Source organism: Mauremys reevesii, linkage group 9 (assembly GCF_016161935.1).
Source record: "Mauremys reevesii isolate NIE-2019 linkage group 9, ASM1616193v1, whole genome shotgun sequence".
In the NCBI taxonomy this organism is placed as follows: Eukaryota; Metazoa; Chordata; order Testudines; family Geoemydidae; genus Mauremys; species Mauremys reevesii.
This window is the reverse complement of record NC_052631.1, coordinates 58,021,463-58,041,929: the sequence shown is the minus strand read 5'-3', so window position 1 is coordinate 58,041,929 and position 20,467 is coordinate 58,021,463. Positions and strand designations below refer to the sequence as shown.

At 45.8% G+C, this 20,467-nt stretch overlaps 1 protein-coding gene across 4 annotated transcripts in view; it reads right to left on the bottom strand.

The window, feature by feature from the left end:
- Positions 1-11,613: 11,613 nt before the first annotated feature.
- LOC120372581 (interleukin-20 receptor subunit alpha-like) overlaps positions 11,614-20,467 on the bottom strand; it is a 30,664-nt gene continuing 21,810 nt past the window's right edge. For 3 of the 4 annotated variants that reach the window (XM_039489817.1, XM_039489819.1, XM_039489818.1), the window contains 3 exons: positions 18,930-19,074; positions 17,805-17,935; positions 13,420-14,963 (listed from right to left, as the gene is read on the bottom strand). In XM_039489817.1, the coding sequence (XP_039345751.1) occupies positions 14,037-14,963; positions 17,805-17,935; positions 18,930-19,074 (1,203 nt within the window). In that variant the 3' untranslated portion in view covers positions 13,420-14,036. Of the gene's footprint in view, positions 11,691-13,419; positions 14,964-17,804; positions 17,936-18,929; positions 19,075-20,467 lie in introns of those variants that run through there. The other variant, XR_005585054.1, reaches the window with a different exon arrangement.

Genomic DNA, 20,467 nt, shown 5'->3' with positions numbered 1-20,467 from the left:
TCCAGAGAAGATAAATGTCTGGAGACAGCAGCCACCATACCTATTTTGTTCTTTCTACTTCAGGACTGAAAATACATCTGGTGACAAATTGGGAGATTTAAATCCACTGAGTAACAGTTGCAAACACACCCAAGTGATTTAGAAGCCTGATGTCTTGCCTACTCTAGAAGGTTGTCTCACTTTAATTAGTTATATAGTTAAAGTGGTACAGTCCCCTGGTGTGGATGCTGCTGCACTGGTGAAAAGTTGCTTTACACTGCTAGAGCTACTCCCATCAAGGCAGGGGAATGAGCTGTGCCAAGATAAGGCACCCACACAACAGCTTGTATCAGTATAACTATTTCATTAGAAAAATGATACCCTAACTGACACAGGAAGGATGCTCCAGTGATTAGCTATTCTAGGCTGGGTTCAATTCCCAGCTCCACCACACACATCCTGTGTGACCATGTTCAAATCACTTAGCCTCTCTGTGCCTCAGCTGCCCATCTGTACAATGGGGATGAGAGCCCTGCCCTGCCTCACCGTGGTTGTGAGGCTGTTGGAGATTGTGAGGCACGCCAATACTACCCTGATGGGGCAATATGATCGGTAGTTATACTGGCAGAATGTTGAAGTGCCTAAGTCCCATTGACTCTCATCTCACAGATAAATGATTGTACAATTGTCAAACATAAAGGCCCAGATTCTGATCTCCCTGACACCAGAAATGCATTGGCTTCAGCATTTCTCCTTGTTTTCACTGGTACAAGTGAGACCAGAATCAGGTTCTCACACACATCCACCACTTGAAAGAAACCCACAGGTCCGATCATCCATTTGATAACCCAGCCAGTCACATTCCACCCTGCTGCAGTTTTACAGGTAACCTCAGAAAGTGCCTGTGCACACTGGCAGGAGTCTGGCACATTGCTAACAGCACCCAGTGTTGTACCTGGTGGTTCCCCTGGAACCAACCAATCTGAAATTGGAAGATGAAGGGGCAGGACTGGAAATCTGGGTGTAGAGACAAGGCTGCCTGAGTAGCTGTCAGGAACTCCAGTGGGCATGTAGTACATAAAGGCAACTACCACCTCTCTGCTGAAGAGGAGCCAGAGAATTGTGGTGTGTGGTGCACACTCCATGCTGCAATTATAGCCACTTGGGATGGACTCCATCTCCAGGACCTGCTGACCATTCTAAAACTTCACACTCATATCGAACCCTTCCTTGGAGGATCTCAGAACGCTGCCCTCAGGATTAATCAAGCCTCAGAATAAGCCTGTGAGCTGGGTATATAGGGAGGCACAGAGAGGTTACACCTCTTGCCTAGGCTCACACAGCAAGTCAGTAGCTGAGCCAGACACTGAACTCACGAGTCCTGATTTGCAATCGCTTGCTCTCCAGCTGTGTAGCCCACACTCCCTGCCTTACACTGACTCTTTAATGAGACTAGTTTAGATTCAGCTAGCACTCCTCAGGGCAAAGCACTTTACAAATCATACCCTCACAGCACCACTCTATACAGCCAGCCTCTGGGTGCTTGGGGAGATCCAGCCAAGGCACAGCGTGCAGCAAAACACAGTCAGCAGAGAAAATTCCAAGTAGAATACTCAAGTGTCTCTTACAAATCTTGCCCAGGGATCCTCAGTGACCAGGCTTGTTTTTTAAAATCTCTTCTAAAAGACCTCCCTGTGGTAAATTATGTCCAACAACCTGCCTGAGAAGAATGATAGGCTAAGCCGGGGTGACCTGAGCCTTGGGTGCAAAAGCACCCCAAGAAATCAAGCCTGGGGCAGAGCTGAGCCTGCCCGGATTTCAATCTCTTTTTCCAGGGCAGCTAGATGTTTCAGACCTGATGCTTGCTCCACTAAGCCATCCCTGTAACGTTATTGACATGAACTGTGACCATATAGATCATTGTTACAGCCAAGGTCCTATAGTTGCACCAAATCTTGTACAAAGGGGGTCAAGTAAGGTGTCTATGGAAAGGCTGTAATTTGCTGGTTATGATTATGCTGTCTGTATGTGTGTATCATTTTGTATTTGAAGTTATGAATATTGGCTATGTACTTGTATCTCAATGTGTTTAATTCTAAGTAGCATCAGTGAAGCATCTGGTCAGCTTCTTGAGATAGGACTATTCTGAATAAGTTCCCAATCAAGAAACACTTAACTGACAATGGACTTTGGGAGACACTAATCCACAGCTGAGCTTTCCTGGGAATGTTCAAACTAACATGTAAATAATGGCACTGGCCTCCAAAAAGCTGAATCGTTCATGGACATGTGACTTGCCCAGGAGCCTACAAACTCCATCTTGTTGCTGTGATTTTGCACAGAAGAACAAAGGGGTTTCCTCCCACAAGAGAGAGAATATAAAAGGCCCTGGAAGCCTCTCCATTTTGTCTTCAGATGGCTCAATAGATGGCCTCTCCACTCCAAAGAGATGCCTGATAGAAACTGGAACAAAGGACTGTAACTATGGGGGGGAGGGGGGAGTGATTGCTGGACCCAGGCCATAAGCCACAACGCTGGTCTGAAAAGGATTGAGCCCAGACTAGGAAGGAGTCTAGTCTGTGAAAAAAAAGCTTATTGGGACATCTCTGAGGGTGAGATTTACCTGTATTCAGTTTCCTACTGTATTAGGCTTAGACTTGAGTGTTTTGTTTTATTTTGCTTGGTGACTTACTTTGTTCTGTCTGTTATTACTTGGAACCACTTAAATCCTATTTTTTATATTTAATAAAATTACTTTTGCTTATTAATTAACCCAGAGCAAGTAATTAACACTTGGGGAAGCAAACAGCTGTGCATCTCTCTCTATCAGTGTTATAGAGGGCGGACAACTTATGAGTTCACCCTGTATAAGCTCTATACAGAGTAAAACTGATTAATTTGGGGTTTAGACTCCCAGAAAGACTGAATACTGGGTGCTGGGAAAGTTGCTGTTAACTGAGAAGCCCCTGCGCTAAGTGAATCTTAGTTTCATAGAATCATAGAATATCAGGGTTGGAAGGGACCTCAGGAGGTCATCTAGTCCAACCCCCTGCTCAAAGCCCAACTAAAGACCAATTCCCAACTAAATCATCCCAGCCAGGGCTTTGTCAAGCTTCACCTTAAAAACCTCTGAGGAAGGAGATTCCACCACCTCCATAGGTAACCCATTCCAGTGCTTCACCACCCTCTGAGTGAAAAAGTTTTTCCTATTATCCAACCTAAACCTCCCCCACTGCAACTTGAGACCATTACTCCTTATTTCTGTCATCAGGTACCACTGATAACAGTCTAGATCCATCCTCTTTGGAACCCCCTTTCAGGTAGTTGAAAGCAGCTATCAAATCCCCCCTCATTCTTCTCTTCTGCAGACTAAACAATCCCAGTTCCCTCAGCCTCGCCTCATAAGTCATGTGCTCCAGCCCCCTAATCATTTTTGTTGCCCTTCGCTGGACTCTTTCCAATTTTTCCACATCCTTCTTGTAGTGTGGGGCCCAAAACTGGACAGAGTACTCCAGATGAGGCCTCACCAATGTCGAATAGAGGGGAATGATCATGTCACTCGATCTGCTGGCAATGTCCCTACTTATACAGCCCAAAATGCCATTAGCCTTCTTGGCAACAAGGGCACACTGTTGACTCATATCCAGCTTCTCGTCCACTGTAACCCCTAGGTCCTTTTCTGCAGAACTGCTTCCTAGCCATTCAGTCCCTAGTCTGTAACAGTGCATGGGATTCTTCCATCCTAAGTGCAGGACTCTGCACTTGTCCTTGTTGAACCTCATCAGGTTTCTTTTGGCCCAGTCCTCTAATTTGTCTAGGTCTCTCTGTATCCTATCCCTACCCTCCAGCGTATCTACCACTCCTCCAAGTTTAGTGTAATCTGCAAACTTGCTGAGAGTGCAGTCCATGCCATCCTCCAGATCATTAATGAAGATATTGAATAAAACCGTTAACAAAACAGTGAACAGCAGAGAGGTGTGGCCCAACCTCTGGGTTTGTGCTGAAGCTGACCGGAGTGTCAAACTCAGCAAGCTGGGAGTAGGGGGAAGCCTTCTCTGGCAGGAGGGTTTGTTCTCAGTGGTATCCCAGCACATCTAGTGACAGTCTTGAGGGAGTTTCTGTGACCAAACCCATCACAATCCCCTCTGATGACTGAACAAAAACCAATGATATTTTACAAATAGCTTTTTAATCACTGTCTCACCCAGCACAAGACATGCAGCTGGCTTCAGCCCAGGCTGATTTCTAGAGCAGCATTATTAATTCCTAGCAAACTATTTTTCAGAGGATTTGAGCCTCTCTGATTTCAGTGGGACTAGTGTAAATCACACTGAGCTCAGCAGAGTTACTCCAAATTTACATGGGTGTAACCAAGACCAGAACCGGCTGGCTTCTTTCCTGCTCATCCACTGTCTGTGGGCAGCTCGTGATTTTCATCAAATGCATTGGTTCTTCCCAGGTTTGTAATGGGCATTTTTGGTGAGTTTAATCATCTCTGAGCAGTTCAAAAAGGTCTTTCCACCATCAGAATGACACTCACAACCAGGGCCGCCCAGAGGGGGGGGCAAGAGGGGCAATTTGCCCCAGGCCCCGGGCCCAGCAGGGGCCCCCTCGAGAATTTTTTGGGGCCCCTGGAGCAGGGTCCTTCACTCGCTCCGGGGGCCCCGGAAAACTCTCGCGGGGCCCGGGCCCCCGGAGCTTCTTCGCTCCCGGTCTTCGCTGGCGGGGGGTCCTTCCGCTCCGGGGCAGAAGGACCCCCCGCCGGCGAATTACCGCCGAAGCGGGACCCGCTGCCGGGTCTTCGGCGGTAATTCGGCGGTGGGGGGGTGTTCTTCCGTTCTGGGACCCGCCGCCGAAGTGCCCCAAAGACCCGCGGTGGGGGCTGCACTTCAGCGGCGGGTCCCGCTTCGGCGGTAATTCAGCGGCGGGGGGTCCCCGCCGTGGGTCTTTGGGGCACTTTGGCAGCGGGTCCCGGAACAGAAGGACTCCCTGCCGCCGACTTACCGCCGAAGCGGGGCCCCCAGCCGCCGAAGACCCCGGGCCCCCGGAATCCTCTGGGCGGCCCTGCTCACAACACTGACACTGCCTTGCATCCTCTCAGTCCATACCCACACCAAGAGAAAAATAATAAAATCTAAAAAACAAGCAGAGGTTTTACCCCAAAGGTAGAAGTACCAGAGACTGCATGAAGTCCACTAGGGACTGCACTATTGCTACTGATTTTACAGGGAAGGTGATGGGCAGCAGTCTAAACCCCTTAGATAGGATGGAGAGATTAGATAGGAGTTTGCTGTGAGATTTCAATAGTTGATAGTTGGAGGAAAAAACCCACAATCTCATTTTGTTAAGATGTGATCAACTGCCACCTTGAGCACGCTAGTTAGAGGTCCTACTCCTTCCTCCTAAACACTATCCCTGCATCTGTCTGTCATACGCTTCTAGGGGAAAGCATTATTTATGCCTTCTTTTCAGTTTGGAAAGGATATAGTACATTGGGTGCCCTACTAAAAACAAACAAGAAACAAAATAAGTGTGAGCTGGAGGTGACTGGGCAAATAAGCACATGGTATCGTTTCTGTTTCCTGTCTGGCTACATGTTCAGTGCACATTAAAATCCAATTTCCATTAATACTACAACATGCAGCTTCAACATTTGCTGTCTGTGAACAATCATGCCAGTAACACTTGACAGCACGATTGCTGGCAGAGTCAACACAAATGGGGCATGTACACAGCCCAAGCAAACTCACTGACATGTGAGCAAACACTGCCCAGTTTTTCCAGAAGAGCTCTGCATCCAAAATCAGGAATCTCCCCAGGGCAAGGACTATCTTTTTATTTTGTATTTGTGCAGTGCCTAGCATAATGGGGTCCTGATATCGGCCTGGGTTCCTCCAGACTCTCCAGCAATACAAAAAAATAAATAATAATAGACACTAGATCAGCTAGCCTCAAACGCCCTTCTGTTTGAGAGAGTTAGAGCAGGCGCATGTCTGTGCGCACCCAAGCACTTAGTGTGTGTGTTTTAAACTAGCCTCTGTCAGTTCATACAGAAATTCTGGTAAGGACAGGAAAGAAACCTTGTTAAATTGCCATCTCATAACTGCAGCTAATAAACCACAACCTGGGGCCTCTGGGAAGGTGCCTCCATCAGCTTTTCATTGTGATTTGTAGACTAGTTCAGGGCTGGGCATTTCCAGATATGAAGAAATCCTGCTGGGCAAAGGGGATAGAGGCATTTTGTCTCACCTTAGCAAAACTGAGGAGTCCCATGCCCCCAAGAAAGATGTTTCTAGGGACACAAAATTGGCTTCCTGCCTGTTAGAAAAAGCTAAAGGATGATATAACACAGCTCCATAGAGATCACATAGGGCCAGATTCCTTCCTGGTGTGGATCCACTAACTTTGATAGAGTAGCACCCAGGGTGAATTTGGCTTGTAGATTCTAATAAGGCTTTTGCTGGATCATTATATCTTAATGTTTGAATCCTGCTCTTTCTTTTGCTGTAACACATTTTTAGGTGCCACTGTATGCACTTGACTTCTGTAGAGATTGGCTCGAAATTATGAGCTAAAAGGAAAGTGTTTCTCTCCTGTCAAGCTCTCTCTGTTTTTCTTCTTACCTCATTTTAAGTTCTATGCCCTGGCAATCTCACTCTGGCAGCGTGGGCTGGGGAAATTTAATTAGATGGGGAAAATATAATGAGCTGGAACAGGGGATCGGCTTCAGGCAGTGTAGGCTAGTGGATAGGGCACTGCAGGAGAATTGCATTCCATTCCTGACTTGGTCTCTGACCTGTTATATGACCTTGAATGAGTCTGGCCTGTGTCTCCCTTATCATCCCATGTTGATCTTGTCTATTTAGAGTGCAGGCTCCTTGGGTCATGGACTGTCCGCTATCGTAACAAGAGAAAGCCTGGAGCACGGGGCCTGCCTGAACCACAGTCAGCAAAGCCAGGTCATGCTAGAAGACAAAGTCAGGCCCTGTCATAGAGCAGACATTTGCTCACAAGTTCACCTGAACATGGCAAAGAATGGTTAAGCGTTGCTAAAACACAGGCACTCCTAAGAGGTGCTGCTAGGCACTGGGTATTCATGTAAACACATTCCAGAGTGCTAGCACAGGCACACCCCAACCTAGAGTTCTCAAGTAACAGCATAAACACAATCCTGGGCGATGGTACAGGAACACACCAACCCTGAGCCAGACAAGGATGGGAGGACAGGATAATGACGGGGATGTTTTGTTCGAACCAGCATGTTCAAGGTGTAGGGTGGGTAACTAACCACGTCAGGACTGTGATACGTAACTTGTTTGTATCATTGTATAAAAGAGAAATCACAGGAGGGGCATGTTTGTCCAGCTGAGGGAGCAGCAGAAAGTCCTGCTGCTGACTGAGCTGGTCCACTGATCGTGGGCACAAGTGTTAGTGAGCCTGTAGCACTTATGGGGCACCAGGACCGTGCCTCAATGACAATAAATCTGGCTGAGCACCTTCACCAATGAACCAAGTCTGTGGTCTTTCTGGGTAGTACTATCGACGTCTGCAGAGCAGGCTGTCTGCGGGGCTGGTACAGCACACGGCGAGAGCATACACGCACGTCAACTGACAACATCTGCTACTATGTGTTTGCACAGCACCTAGCACAACCAGGCTTACACTCACTAGCGGCTCTAGGCTCTGCTATAATAATAATTGTTAATATTACTTGGGGCTGGGTTTCCTTAGGTCTATGGCACACAGAGCCCTGACTCTGTTAATTGGAGAAATGCCCTTTTTCTGCTTTAAGTCTGCATTTAGACATTTGCCATGTTTTTATCTTAAGGTTATTATTACCTGTAATTGGTAACAAGAGCCGCAGTGATGGACCAGGACCCTGTTGTGCTAGGTGCTGTACAAACACTGTATGAAAAGACAGCCTCTGTCACCAAATAATTGACAATCTAAGCATAAGACAAGAGACAACAGATGGATGCAGACACCCCGCCGGGGGCCTGGAAGGAAACTGGCAATATTGGTCAGCATGCGGGACAATGGTCTCAGCAAAACAGAACTTCAGTGATCTGGACCAAAGACCTCTCCCACTCTGAGACAAGGCTCATTGACTACTACTGCACTCTTCCACATGACAGAGTTGTCTTTCACCAGGGTAAAGCCTATGTGAGCTTTTTCAGGGTCTAGCCCAAAGGTATGGAGCTTGCTCTGAGGGGAATCTGACAACCATCACAGACATTGCCAGGTTCTGTTCCACCTGCAAAGAGCATGTCTCCAGCCAGCCTCACTCATAAAAGCACAGGAGCACATCAGGCATAATTCAACATTTCAAAAGTCTTCACATGGCTTTTTGCCAGGGGGAGAGAGAGAACCACAGAACAGCTACTAAGCACCCCTTTAATGTATCTCAGCAAGATGTTCCGATACCACAGTGATTGACAAGATAAGAACCTGAATAAAGTTTCTCTGTTTTGAAAATTGCTGTGTAATGACTTCACAGTCCATTATGCATCCATTGATGTTATCTGGTTAAGGTCAGATATACATATATTTAATTATGTAGCTTTTTAGTATAATTTAAATTAAAAAACTCACAAGCTTCTGTACAAATAAATCTCCCCCCCACCCGCACCGCTCCACACCATTCTATGGTCTTGCACAATTAAAGATGTTCAGAGGTTTCCAGTACCTTTGTCTGACAAGTTTTTGATCAAGATGGGCTGTTTTTCTAAAAGCTCTGCCCCAGGAATTACCGTTGGGCAGGTCTCTGGCCTGTTTCATACAGGAGGTCAGACTCGATGATCCCAGTGGGCCCTTCTGGCCTTGGACTTGCTGAATCTATGAAGCATCCAGCATTGACGACTGTTGGAAAAAGGATACTTGAGTGGAGGGACCATAGGTCTGGCCAATATGGCTTTTCCTATGCACTTCTATTCTTCGCAATGTGCTAGATTTCACAGGTAATCCACTCTGCACACAGGGGCAGAACCCCTCCACAGAGGCATCACCAGCTACCAAACCAATGGCATTCTTATGTGTGGCTCAGTGCTTATTAATCACTTAAGGTACATCTACACTACCAAAAAAACCCACCAAAGAACATACTCTGCGGCAGCGAATTTGAGAGCCTGGGATGACAGGCTTAAGCAAGGGGGCTAAAAAAAGCAGGGTAGATGTTCCCACTTGGGCTGGAGCCAGGGTTTTGAGATCCTCCTCCCTCACTGGGTCTCAGAGCCCAAGCAGGAATGTCTACACGCTTCTCTTTTTAACCCCACAGTGCAAACCTGAGTCAGGTAGTCCGTACTTACAGAGTTAAGAACATAAGAACGGACATACTGGTTCAATGGTCCATCTAGCCCAGTAGCATGTTTCTGACAGTGCCCAATGCCAGGTGCTTCAGAGGGATTTAACAGGGCAATTATTGAGTGATCCACTTCATCCTCCAGTCCCAGCTTCTAGCAGTCAGAGGCTTAGTGCAGGGATAGTCAATTATTTTTTGTCAAGGTCCAAATTTCTTGGTCAAAATATAATCAAGATCCAGGCTCCAGAGAAAATAATTTTAAAAAATAACAATGACAATAAGTAAATAAAAAGATTTTGGGGTCCATTCAAAAGCATCTGGTGGCAGAGCCGCCCAGAGGATTCAGGGGGCCTGGGGTCTTCATCGGCGGGGGGCTCCCGCTGCCGAAGACCCAGCACTTCGGCGGCGGTTCCCAGGGCAGAAGGACCCCCCGCCGCCGAATTGCCGCCGAAGACCTGGAGCAGAAGAAGCTCCGGGGGTCCAGGCCCCGCAAGAGTTTTCCGGGGCCCCCAGAGCAAGTGAAGGACCCCACTCCAGGGGCCCCGAAAAACTCTCGTAGGGGCCCCTGCAGGGCCCGGGGCAAATTGCCCCCACTTGCCCCCTCCTCGGGCAGCCCTGTCTGGTGGTTCGGATTTGGCCCATGGTCCATCTATTGACTATTGCTGGCTTAGAGACACCCAGAGCATGGGTTGCACCCCTGACTATCTTGGCTAACAGCCAGTGACAGACGTATCCTCCACAAACTTATCTAATTCTTTTTTGAATCCTGTTATAGTTTTGGACTTCCCAACACCCCCCAGCAATGAGTCCCACAGGTTGTGGGAAGAAATACTTCCTTATGTTTATTTTAAACCTGCTCCCTATTACATTTCATTGGGTGAGCCCTGGCTCTTGTGTTATGTGAAGGGGTAAATAACACTTCCTTACTCACTTTCTCCACACCAGTCATGATTTCATAGACTTCTATCATATCCTTAGTTGCCTCTTTTTCAAACTGAAAAGTCACAGTCTTTTTAATCTCTCCTCATATGGAAGCTGTTCTATACCCCTAAACATTTTTATTGCTCTTCTCTGTACCTTTTCCAAATTCTAATAAATCTTTTTTTGAGATGGGGCCACCAGAACTGCACACAGTATTCAAGATGTGGGCATATCATGGATTTATATAGTGGCATTTAGATATTTTCTGTCTTATTTTCTACCCCTTTCCTAATGGTTCCTAACATTCTGTTAGCTTTTTTGACTGCTGCTGCACACTGAATGGATGTTTTCAGAGAACTATCCATGATGACACCAAAGTCTCCTTCTTGAGTGGTAACAGCTAATTTAGAGTCCATCATTTTGTATGTATAGTTGGGATTATGTTTTCCAATGTGCATTACTTCACATTTATCAACACTAAATTTCATCTGCCATATGCTTGTCTAGTCACCCAGTTCTGTTAGATTCCTTTTTAACTCTTCACAGTCTGCTTTGGATTTAACTATCTTGATTAATTTAATATCCTCTGCAAACTTCGTCATATCAATCTTTAGCCCTTTTTCCACATCATTTATGAATCTGCTGTACAGATACTAGTGTATCTGTACAGCACTAGTTCTGTACAGATACGTGGGTAACCCTGTTATTTACCTCTTTCCATTCTGAAAACTGACCAGTTATTACTATCCTTTGTTTCTTATCTTTTAAGAAAGATCAGTTACTGATCAATGAGAGGTCCTCATGACTGCTTACTTTGCTTCAGAGCCTTTGGTGAGGACCTTGTTAAAGGCTTTCTGAAAATTCAAGTTCACTATATTCACTTGTCCACATGTTTGCTGATCCCCTCAAGGAATTTGAATAGATTGATGAGGCATGATTTTTCCTTTACAAAGGCCATGTTGACTCTTCCCCAACAAATTATGTTAATCTGTGTGTCTGATAATTTTGTTGTTTACTATAATTTCAATTCATTTGCCTGGTCATGAAGTTAGGCTTATCAGCCTGTAGTTGCCAGGATTGCCTCTGAAGCATTTTTTAAAAAATCGGCATCACGTTAGCTTCTGCCAGTAATCTGGTATGGAGACTGATTTAAACAATAGATTACATACTACAGTTAGTAGTTCTACAATTTCACATTTGAATTCCTTCAGAACTCGGGTGAATCCAGTCTGGTCCTGGTGACTTAGTATTGTTTAATTTATTAATTTGTTCCAAAACCTCCTCTACTGACACCTCAATCTACGATAGTTCCTCTGATTTGTTGCATAAAAAGAATAGCTCAGGTATGGGAATCTCCCTCACCTCCTCTGCAGTGAGGACCAATGCAAAGAATTCATTTAGCTTCTTGGCAACAGGCTTGTCTTCCTTGAGTGATCCTTTAGCATCTCAGTTGTCCAGTGGCCCTACTGATTGTCTGGCAAGTTTCCCGCTTCTGAAGTACTAAAAAAAAAATGCTGTCAGTTTTTGTTTCTTTTGCTAGTTGCTCTTTGAATATTTTTGGCCTAATTATAGTTTTAAACTTGACTTGCCAGAATTTATGCTGCTTTCTCTTTTTCTCAGTAGGATTTGACTTCGCTCTTTTACTGTGGTTTAGCCATAGTGGCATTTTTTTTGGTTCTCATACTTTTTTGTTTATTTGAGGTATACATTTAGTTTGAACTTCTATTATGGTGTTTTTAAAGTTTCCATGCAGCTTGCAAGCATTTCACTCTTGTGACTGTTCCTTTTATTTTCCATTTAACTAGCTTCCTCACTCTTGTGTAGTTCCCCTTTTTGAAGTTAAATGCTAATGTAGTAGGTTTCTTTGGTATTTCCCCCCCTATGTGGATGACTCCTTCTCGCATCCCCCTACCCGCTGCTGCTGGGGTGGGGGGTTTCAGTGCAAATGTAGCCTTAGGAAACCATGACACCATGGGGGTGGGATTTTCAATGGGGTCTAAAGGAAATGGGTGCCTGATTCCTTTAGGTCTCTTTGAGACTCTCACCTGAGATATCATGCCTAGCACGTGTCCCAAATACAATTCACTTCCAGAAGATGGGCCCCATGTCTCGTATTTGCTGGTGGAAGTGCTGTGAAAACCTGGCAGGGGAAGGTAAAGTGCTTGATGACTTCATCTCCTGTTTCTGATGTGAGTCAGGAAGGACCCCTTTGGGTAGCCCCCTTTCCCTGCCTTCAAGATCTCACATGCCAGAAAAATTATACTGTGGTGCAATATGTTTTTCAGATGAATCAGCTAGCCCCCGATTTCAGAACGAAATGAGGCCTGGTATCAATGCATGTGGTGATCAGTGGAAAAGGGCATTCCAACCACTTAGTCAGGTGCCATTTGTACATCTGTGAACAAAGGGCTTTCAAAGAGAAAGGGGCAGACAGCGCAGAAGAGAAAGCCAGAGAAAGGGATGATGAATCAATTAATATAGCATCTTGGGAATGCCCCTGTGCCTAAGGCTAAGATGGTGTTTTCACCCAAAGCCCCTAGAGAGGGTTACAGAGAAGGAATGCGCTTTTGTCACCTCAAATATTGGGGAAGAGTCATGCATCAGTCACCAAACTCTCATCAAAACAAGGGCATCAACAAAACGCAGGACAGCCAGGATTTTTCTTTCTCCTCTGTTCTCTGATACCATTTCTACCCTGCCCCCTTCTTCCACAGGTCGTTCTTGGATTCCCCCCGACCAGCCTGGAGTTGACAGGTATCTCCTTACTATGCTCTAGGGCTTACAATCTATCAGTGTTCATATTGCATACACCATGGGTGAAATGTGACATCAGTGGAGCAAAGATTTCACCCCATGTATCCAAGCTGGAGTGCAACCTCAGAAGCAGATCAGATAGTTAGCAAAAAATCATAACAGAACCCATTACTCTAACCCAAAAATACCCCCAAAATTCTGGAGGAGGGAAGGGAATAAAAACCAACCAACTGTTATTATAAAACAGTTACTGAAACAACTATCTTTTCACAGGTGATGGTAACACACAAAGCAGGTTCTGAAAAGCAAGTGGCTCCCTTTCCCCATAGGGAAACCCCCAATTTTCCTAGTATATTTCTCATACATTTGCTGCAGCATATTGTAGCTTTGTGTAATGCATGCAAAGCTGGACTGATCTTGCGTGACGCAGAAGACAGAGCATGAAACAGAGACATTTCCATAATAAATTAGTGTTCTAAGAAAGAGATACTTACAATGTACATTCAATGTTTCCAGCTTCACGTCAGATATATACATTTACTAGAGAGAAAGTCACCCTCTCAGTTTGTCTGTCACTAAAGCTGTATGAGAAATGTGATTCGATCAGGTCTCAGGAACCACTCAGAGCCTTTCCCTTGTTTTTGCTTTGTGTGGGTTTCACATACCTTATGTTTTCCTTAAGTTTCAGGTTCAGATGGACCCACAAACTCATACTAAAACTCAGTCAAAACCATAAGCCTCCGCTGGTTTCTATTGCAGGTGGGCCTGAAGGGCTGTACCTAAATTCACAGGTCAAACTATCTCTATTGGCCACATGGCCAAATCCAATCACCCGGGGCAGTGAACTTCCAACTGAGGGGCTGCTGTTCAGGGGTGAAGGTTCATGGATTTGGAGTTAGGGTTTTGGTTTCAGCCCAATTCCAGAGTCTGATCTTACTGGTTTTATGTATATAACACTTCAGTGGAGTCAATCTTGATTCACACCACTACAAGTGAGTCCAGAATCAGACCCCTTGCACATGGATAAACATATGGGAAATCTCCCGGTACACTAATGACTTCTTCCCAGCTCCAGCATCATTAGCTACAGGACAAGCACTTGAGGGCGTAATTCATAGCTATAGAAAGTCATGATCTTAGTGTCATCAGCCTTTGGGTATGGCTCCCCACTGGGGTCATCACTAAGCTCTGTGCGCTCTGGGAGGCCATATTGCTCTCGGCTCACAGGTAGGTACTCCTGCTGTTCGACGTCACTCTGACCCAGCCTTGCCAAGTCTGCTTTGCTGTCCTTCATTGTCTTATCGGCAGTGTGACTGTACAAGTGCCTGGGAAAAGGAGCAAGGTGGTTTTGTGTTTCTTCATTGACCTTCAGTTTCACGGAGCTGAGAGGAATATCAACCCAGTCCATGGGTGGCCACCCTCTACTCTTGCCATCAGTGTTCTTTTTAAGGTCCCTAAGGCTGCAGGTTGGTGGTGAAAGACTGCAGGTTTCTGATACTGGAGATGAGCACTTGCAATAAATCTGGAGGTGCCGAGGAATCCGAATCTCTGAGCAAGTCTGGTAGCCCCTGTCACTCACATAACCATCTTTGGCCAGTGCTGCTGACACTGGAGATAGCTGCTCAGAAAACACCAACTGGCCCATGGGAAGCTGGGCCTCCAGGGCAGTCCTGTAGTTCCCTTCACCTGCATATCCATCCTTCATCTGTCCTACTGATGACAAGGGGGCTTCAGGGTCTACAGTGCCAGCAAACTCCAGCTGGCCCGAGGAACTGGAAGAGACCATGTTTTCACAGTAGCCTGGACTAAACCCATTGGCACAGTAACCTTCCTCCTTCCAGGCCTGGCAGCCTTCCGGAAGTAGCTGGATTTGGAGTCTTTCTTGCTCCACTGGAGAGTTACCATTGGAGGCAAGCCCAGCCACCGAGATTAGAGTGACAGAGGCACTCTCGAGGTCATGGGCAAATGACTTGTTCCAGAGGTTCACATTTAGTTCTTCATTCAGAATAGCCTGCCAAAAATGAACAACAAATCAATACAAAGCAATAACAGAGACTCACATATGATGGCAATGAGCACCACAGACATGCTTTTCAACACATGAATAAACTACAGTACCTCCAACTGTGGAGAAGGGAATAATCCCATGAGGAACTGCCCAGTGAAATCATAAACCACAAGAGAAACCTTCTGGAGTGGTTTGTTTGCTAAAGTGATTCTCTCATGGTTGGCACCAGTAATGGCCACAGCAATTCATTCCCATTCCCCTGTTCCTAGTTACTACACATGTATCAGTTTCAGCTGAAAAGACTCTACTTTCCAGCATAAACAAATGACTGCAACAATAACTTCCAGTACATAAACTGGCAGGGAATAGGAAAACAATCTGACACTACCCTCTGTAAGGGACAGTCTCAAAATGAGGCAAGGGTGAAACTGTCTTCCTGCCTAGTCATTTACACCACTCTCGTCACTAACATAACATAAGAACGGCCATACTGGGTCAGACCAATGGTCCATCTAGCCCAGTGTCCTATCTTCTGACAGTGGCCAGTGCCAGGTGCTTCAGAGGGAATGTTCAGAACAGGGCAATTATTGAGTGATCCATCCCTTTCATCCAGCATGTGTGCAGTTTGAGGAGGGGGCTGGGGGGGTATTGCCTTCCCAACTGCAAGCCTCGGGGCAGATGTGGAATTTGCCCCTCATGCCAGGCCCTATTGTCTGGTTGGAGCTGCCCCCCAGCAATATAGACATCAAACTACACCTATGTCCAGTTCCAGCTTCTGGCAGTCAGAGGCTAAGGCACACCAAGAGCATGGGGTTGCATCCCTGCCCATCCTGGCTAATAGCCACTGATGGATCTATCCTCCATGAACTTACTAATTCTTTTTTTGAACCCCATTATAATCTTGGCTTTCACAATATCCCCTGGCAATAAGTTTCACAGGTTGACTGTGCGTTGTGAAGAAGTACTTCCTTTTGTTTGTTATAAACCTGCTGCCTATTAGTTTCGTTGGGTGACCCCTGGTTCTTGTGTTATGTGAAGGGGTGAATAACACTTCCTTATTCACTTTCTCCACACCAGTCATGATTTTATAGTGCAATCTTCAAACCAAAGCATGAAGAAGCATACAAATGTTTAGCATATCTGGCACGTAAGTACCTTGAAATGCCAGCTGCAACAGTGCCATGCGAACACCTGTTCTCACTTTCAGGTGACATTGTAAATAAGTATCAGGCAGCATTACCTCCTGTAAATGTAAACAAACTTGGTTTTTTTAGCGATTGTCTGAACAAGAAGTAGGACTGAGTGAACTTGTAGGCTTTAAAGTTTTACACTGTTTTGTTTTTGAGTGCAGTTATGTAACAAAAAAATCTAGCTTTGTAAATTGCACTTTCATGATAAAGAGATTGCACTACAGTACTTGTATGAGGTGAACTGAAAAAATAGTATTTCTTTTGTTTATCTTTTTACAGTGAAAATATTTGTAATCAAGAATAATAATATAAAGTGAGCATTGTACACTTTGTATTCTGTGTTGCAACTGAAATCAATATATATTTGAAAATGTAGAAAAAACATCCAAAATATTTATAATAAATTTCAGTTGGTATTTTATTATTTAACAGTGTGATTAAAACTGTGATTTGTAGTAAGAGGAGGCCCTAAGATATAAACCTTGGTATCAGAGGCCCGGTATGAGGCCTGAGGCCTGAACTAAAATAATGGTCAAGACTTTGCTAACATAAAGCAAAGTTAAGCTGTGAGCCAGAGGCAGGCCCTGCTCACAGAAGCTGGCAAGGAAAGGGCTGATGTTGCATAAACATATATTCACCTAGCATACCCAAGTATAAACACAGCATTAGAATACACTATACTGGAACATTTCATAGATAATAAAAGGACAGGCCGAACCATCCCAATGACAGGGGCAAAAGGGTAATATGATGGATAGAGTTGTTTTGATCAAACCAACATGTACAAGGTGAGAGGCGGCACCTTGCTACGTAGAGGGGTTGTACCTTGCTACATAGAAAGGTTGCACCTCAATACGTCAGGTGTGATGTGTAACTTGTTTGTATCTGTGTATAAGAATGCATCTCTGGGGCGGTGTCTTTGTCCGGCCGAGGGGGCAGTGGAAAGTCCCGCCCCACTGACTGAGCCGGGTCAATTGCCAAGAGGCACTTTCTCGTAGTATGCCCTGAGTTAGGCTAAGAAACCTACAGGGAACTGCCATTGTGTCTGAGGTCGCAATAAACCTAGTCGACGTGACTTTGCATCTTACTGGACTTTGTGGGGTTCTCGTCGGGTCTGCTGTGTCAGCTATCTGCGCAGAGCTGGGGCAGCACACAGAGGGAACACACGCACGCAGCCGAGTGATATCAACATTGGAGAGAGCAAAGCACCACACCGGTAACAATCTGACAACATGATTAATCGCGATTAACTTTTTTACATGAGTTAATTTGTTTCGAGTTAATCGCTTGAGTTAACTGTGATTAATTGACAACCCTACTTAGAAAATATCTCAGCTCCACCCTCTTTGTTATTCTCCATTCTTCCCCTCTTGTCTCATTCCCGAAACTTCCTCCAGTGCTCTCCGTTAGGTATTTCATTCACTCAACGATTCCCTCGTCAATCACTGTTCATCCCTATCAAACGTATCCGTGTGAACTCACAGCCCAGCAGAGCGACCCAAGAGCTGCCAGTTCCAGAACAGGAAGCATGCTCTGTAAGAATTAGAAGGCTTGGAATGTCCAGACACTGCACAGCCTAACTGTTGCATGGCTTCAGCACTGTAACAATACAGTGCCATTTACTGACGCTTGACAGGAGTTGTTGCTCACTCACCAGTGTTTTGGGGAAGGGCATTTTCGAGACACTTGAATACATGTAGAGCTTGAGGAAATAGAAGCCAACAGCGCTCAGCAGAAGCAGCATGAGGAGGGCAACCAGAACAAGAACAAGGTCCCAGAGGAAATCTGAAAAGAATTAAGAACAGTTCAAGTGGGGGGAGGGAGAAATGCTCACGCTGACCCACCTTTAGGGGCCTAATCACTCGGACTGCTACACGCCACATGGGTGTCTTACCAAGCAGTGTGTTACCCCCGTCACTTACACCAAAGGAGATGCTACTCTGCACCCCCTCGTTAGCCAGCTGGGGCGTGGTCACTGACTGAAAGGGTGCCCTTGCTGCACCATGGGGGGGTGGGGATTTGATAGCTGCTTTCAACTACCTGAAAGGGGGTTCCAAAGAGGATGGATCTAGACAGTTCTCAGTGGTACCAGATGACAGAACAAGGAGTAATGGTCTCAAGTTGTAGTGGGGGAGGTTTAGGTTCGATATTAGGAAAAACTTTTTCACTCAGAGGGTGGTGAAGCACTGGAATGGGTTACCTATGGAGGTGGTGGAATCTCCTTCCTCAGAGGTTTTTAAGGTGAAGCTTGACAAAGCCCTGGCTGGGATGATTTAGTTGGGGACTGGTCCTGCTTTGAGCAGGGGGTTAGACTAGATGACCTCCTGAAGTCTCTTCCAACCCTGATATTTTATGATTCTATTTGTTCTCCTACCGGAACATGCCCACAGCTGGGTCTTGTTCAATGGCCAGACATGTTACAGGGTGGGTGGGAGGATGTTAGCACCTGAGTGCTATTTGCAATCCAGGTAAGAGGGGCACAACATGCCGTCAGTAGTTAACTCCTTATCATCTCTAAATGGCTACCCTTAGAAACAACATGGTTTGGAATGCTTAGCAAAGCTCCAGCCATGTTACACCATGGGAGCAATGACTCTCTATGCTCATGGGGCTCTGCAGATTCGACAAATTCAATCACACACCCTCCTCTCACAGACTCAACTCTCTGTCTCTGTTGTCCTTGATGGCCATGGCCCTGACCAATCAATCCATTCCCCAGATCTAAACCAGAAGTCTGAACAGGGAATACAGCAGTGGCACTGCCCTGGAGCTGTCTTACCTGCTGGACTGTCTGGAGTCTTGATACATTGCACAGACACCTTGCTTTGCTCTCTGACCACACGGGCTGTGACACAATAATCGGTATTTGGTTTCAGATACTCAAATGTGTGCGAAGTTATCTTGCCCTCTGGCTGAAAGGACACCTTAAGGAGAGATGGAGACATTGCCATGACATCACCTGCCTAACAACTGCACCATGAAGCAAAAATTCACTCATGTCACCCTCGTGACATAGGAGCTGGAAAAGGGACATGCCACTGCTTCCGGGAGCCACTTGAGGTAAGTGCCGCTCGGACCCTGCACCCCCTGAGCCCGTCCCCATGCCCCAACCCCCTGCTCCAGCCCTGATCCCCCTCCCGCTCTCCAAACCCCTTGATCCTAGCCCAGAGCACCCTCCTACACCCCAAACTCCTCACCCCCAGCCCCACCCCAGAGCCCACACCACCTCCCGCACCCCAACCCCAATTTTATGAGCATTCAGAGCCCGCCATACAATTTCTAGTTCCTGATGTGGCCCTAAGGCAAAAAGTTTGCCCACCCCTGGTCTAAAACCTCCCCAGTGAACAATTCCGCAATAACATGGCTGTGGGATCAGTTTCTTCCTTTGAAGAAGTAGGTAGTGGCTGGTTTATGCAGGTTAATATCCCATGTGCATTTTTATCTTAGCTAATGTAATTTCAGTCATTTTTCTTATCCATGAACACAGTAGCCCAATGTCTAATGCTTTCTGGAATGCTGTTGAGCTGTTAGTTTCAGTATCCTGTGGCAAAGAATCCGACATGTTCATTATGCAAAAAAAAATTTCTTTATGTCAGTTTGAAACTTGCTGTCTTTTCATTTCACTTAGTGTCCCCTTTGCATTAGGAGAAAGAGAAAATAGAAGTGTCTGATTTACCAGTCCCTCCCATTCATTACTTTATATATATCTCTGTCACATCCTCTCTTCCACAGCTCTTCTCTGACTTAACTACTCTTGCTCTGTCAGTCTCTCTTCATTGCCTTTCTCTGGACCTTTCCTGCCTCTGCATTTGCTCTCTGCAGCTACCTGTCAGCTAGTTCCAGTGCAAATTATGTTACCCCATCACTCAGGGATCTTTAATCACCTCTGATAAGTACTTTCCATACCTAATCCATAGTTCTGTCTGCATTTCTGTTCTTGATGTCTTCCCCCTTTACACATGCCATCTAATGGCTTCTGAGGCATTCCAGTCTCTCTGCCCTTCACTTACAAGAGTTCCCTCTCCATCTCCTGATTAGGGATGGGTGAACTAGTTTGGAAAAATAAGAAACCACCCCTATCCTCAAGCCTTTGCTAGAACCCAGTTCTAGAAACAAACTCAATCCCTTTTGAAATGTCCACAGGAGTAGTTTCTTGCCCATCTCCAAACATCTGGGTCCCAAAACCAGAGGTACCAAACCATCACCGGGAAGGGTGCCAGCTGGGATCAGAAGTTGAAGGACCAGTAATCATGATCCCATAAGATTTCCAGCCCAATGTTGCTGACTCAGGAAGCTCAAATAAGCATCCAAACTTTG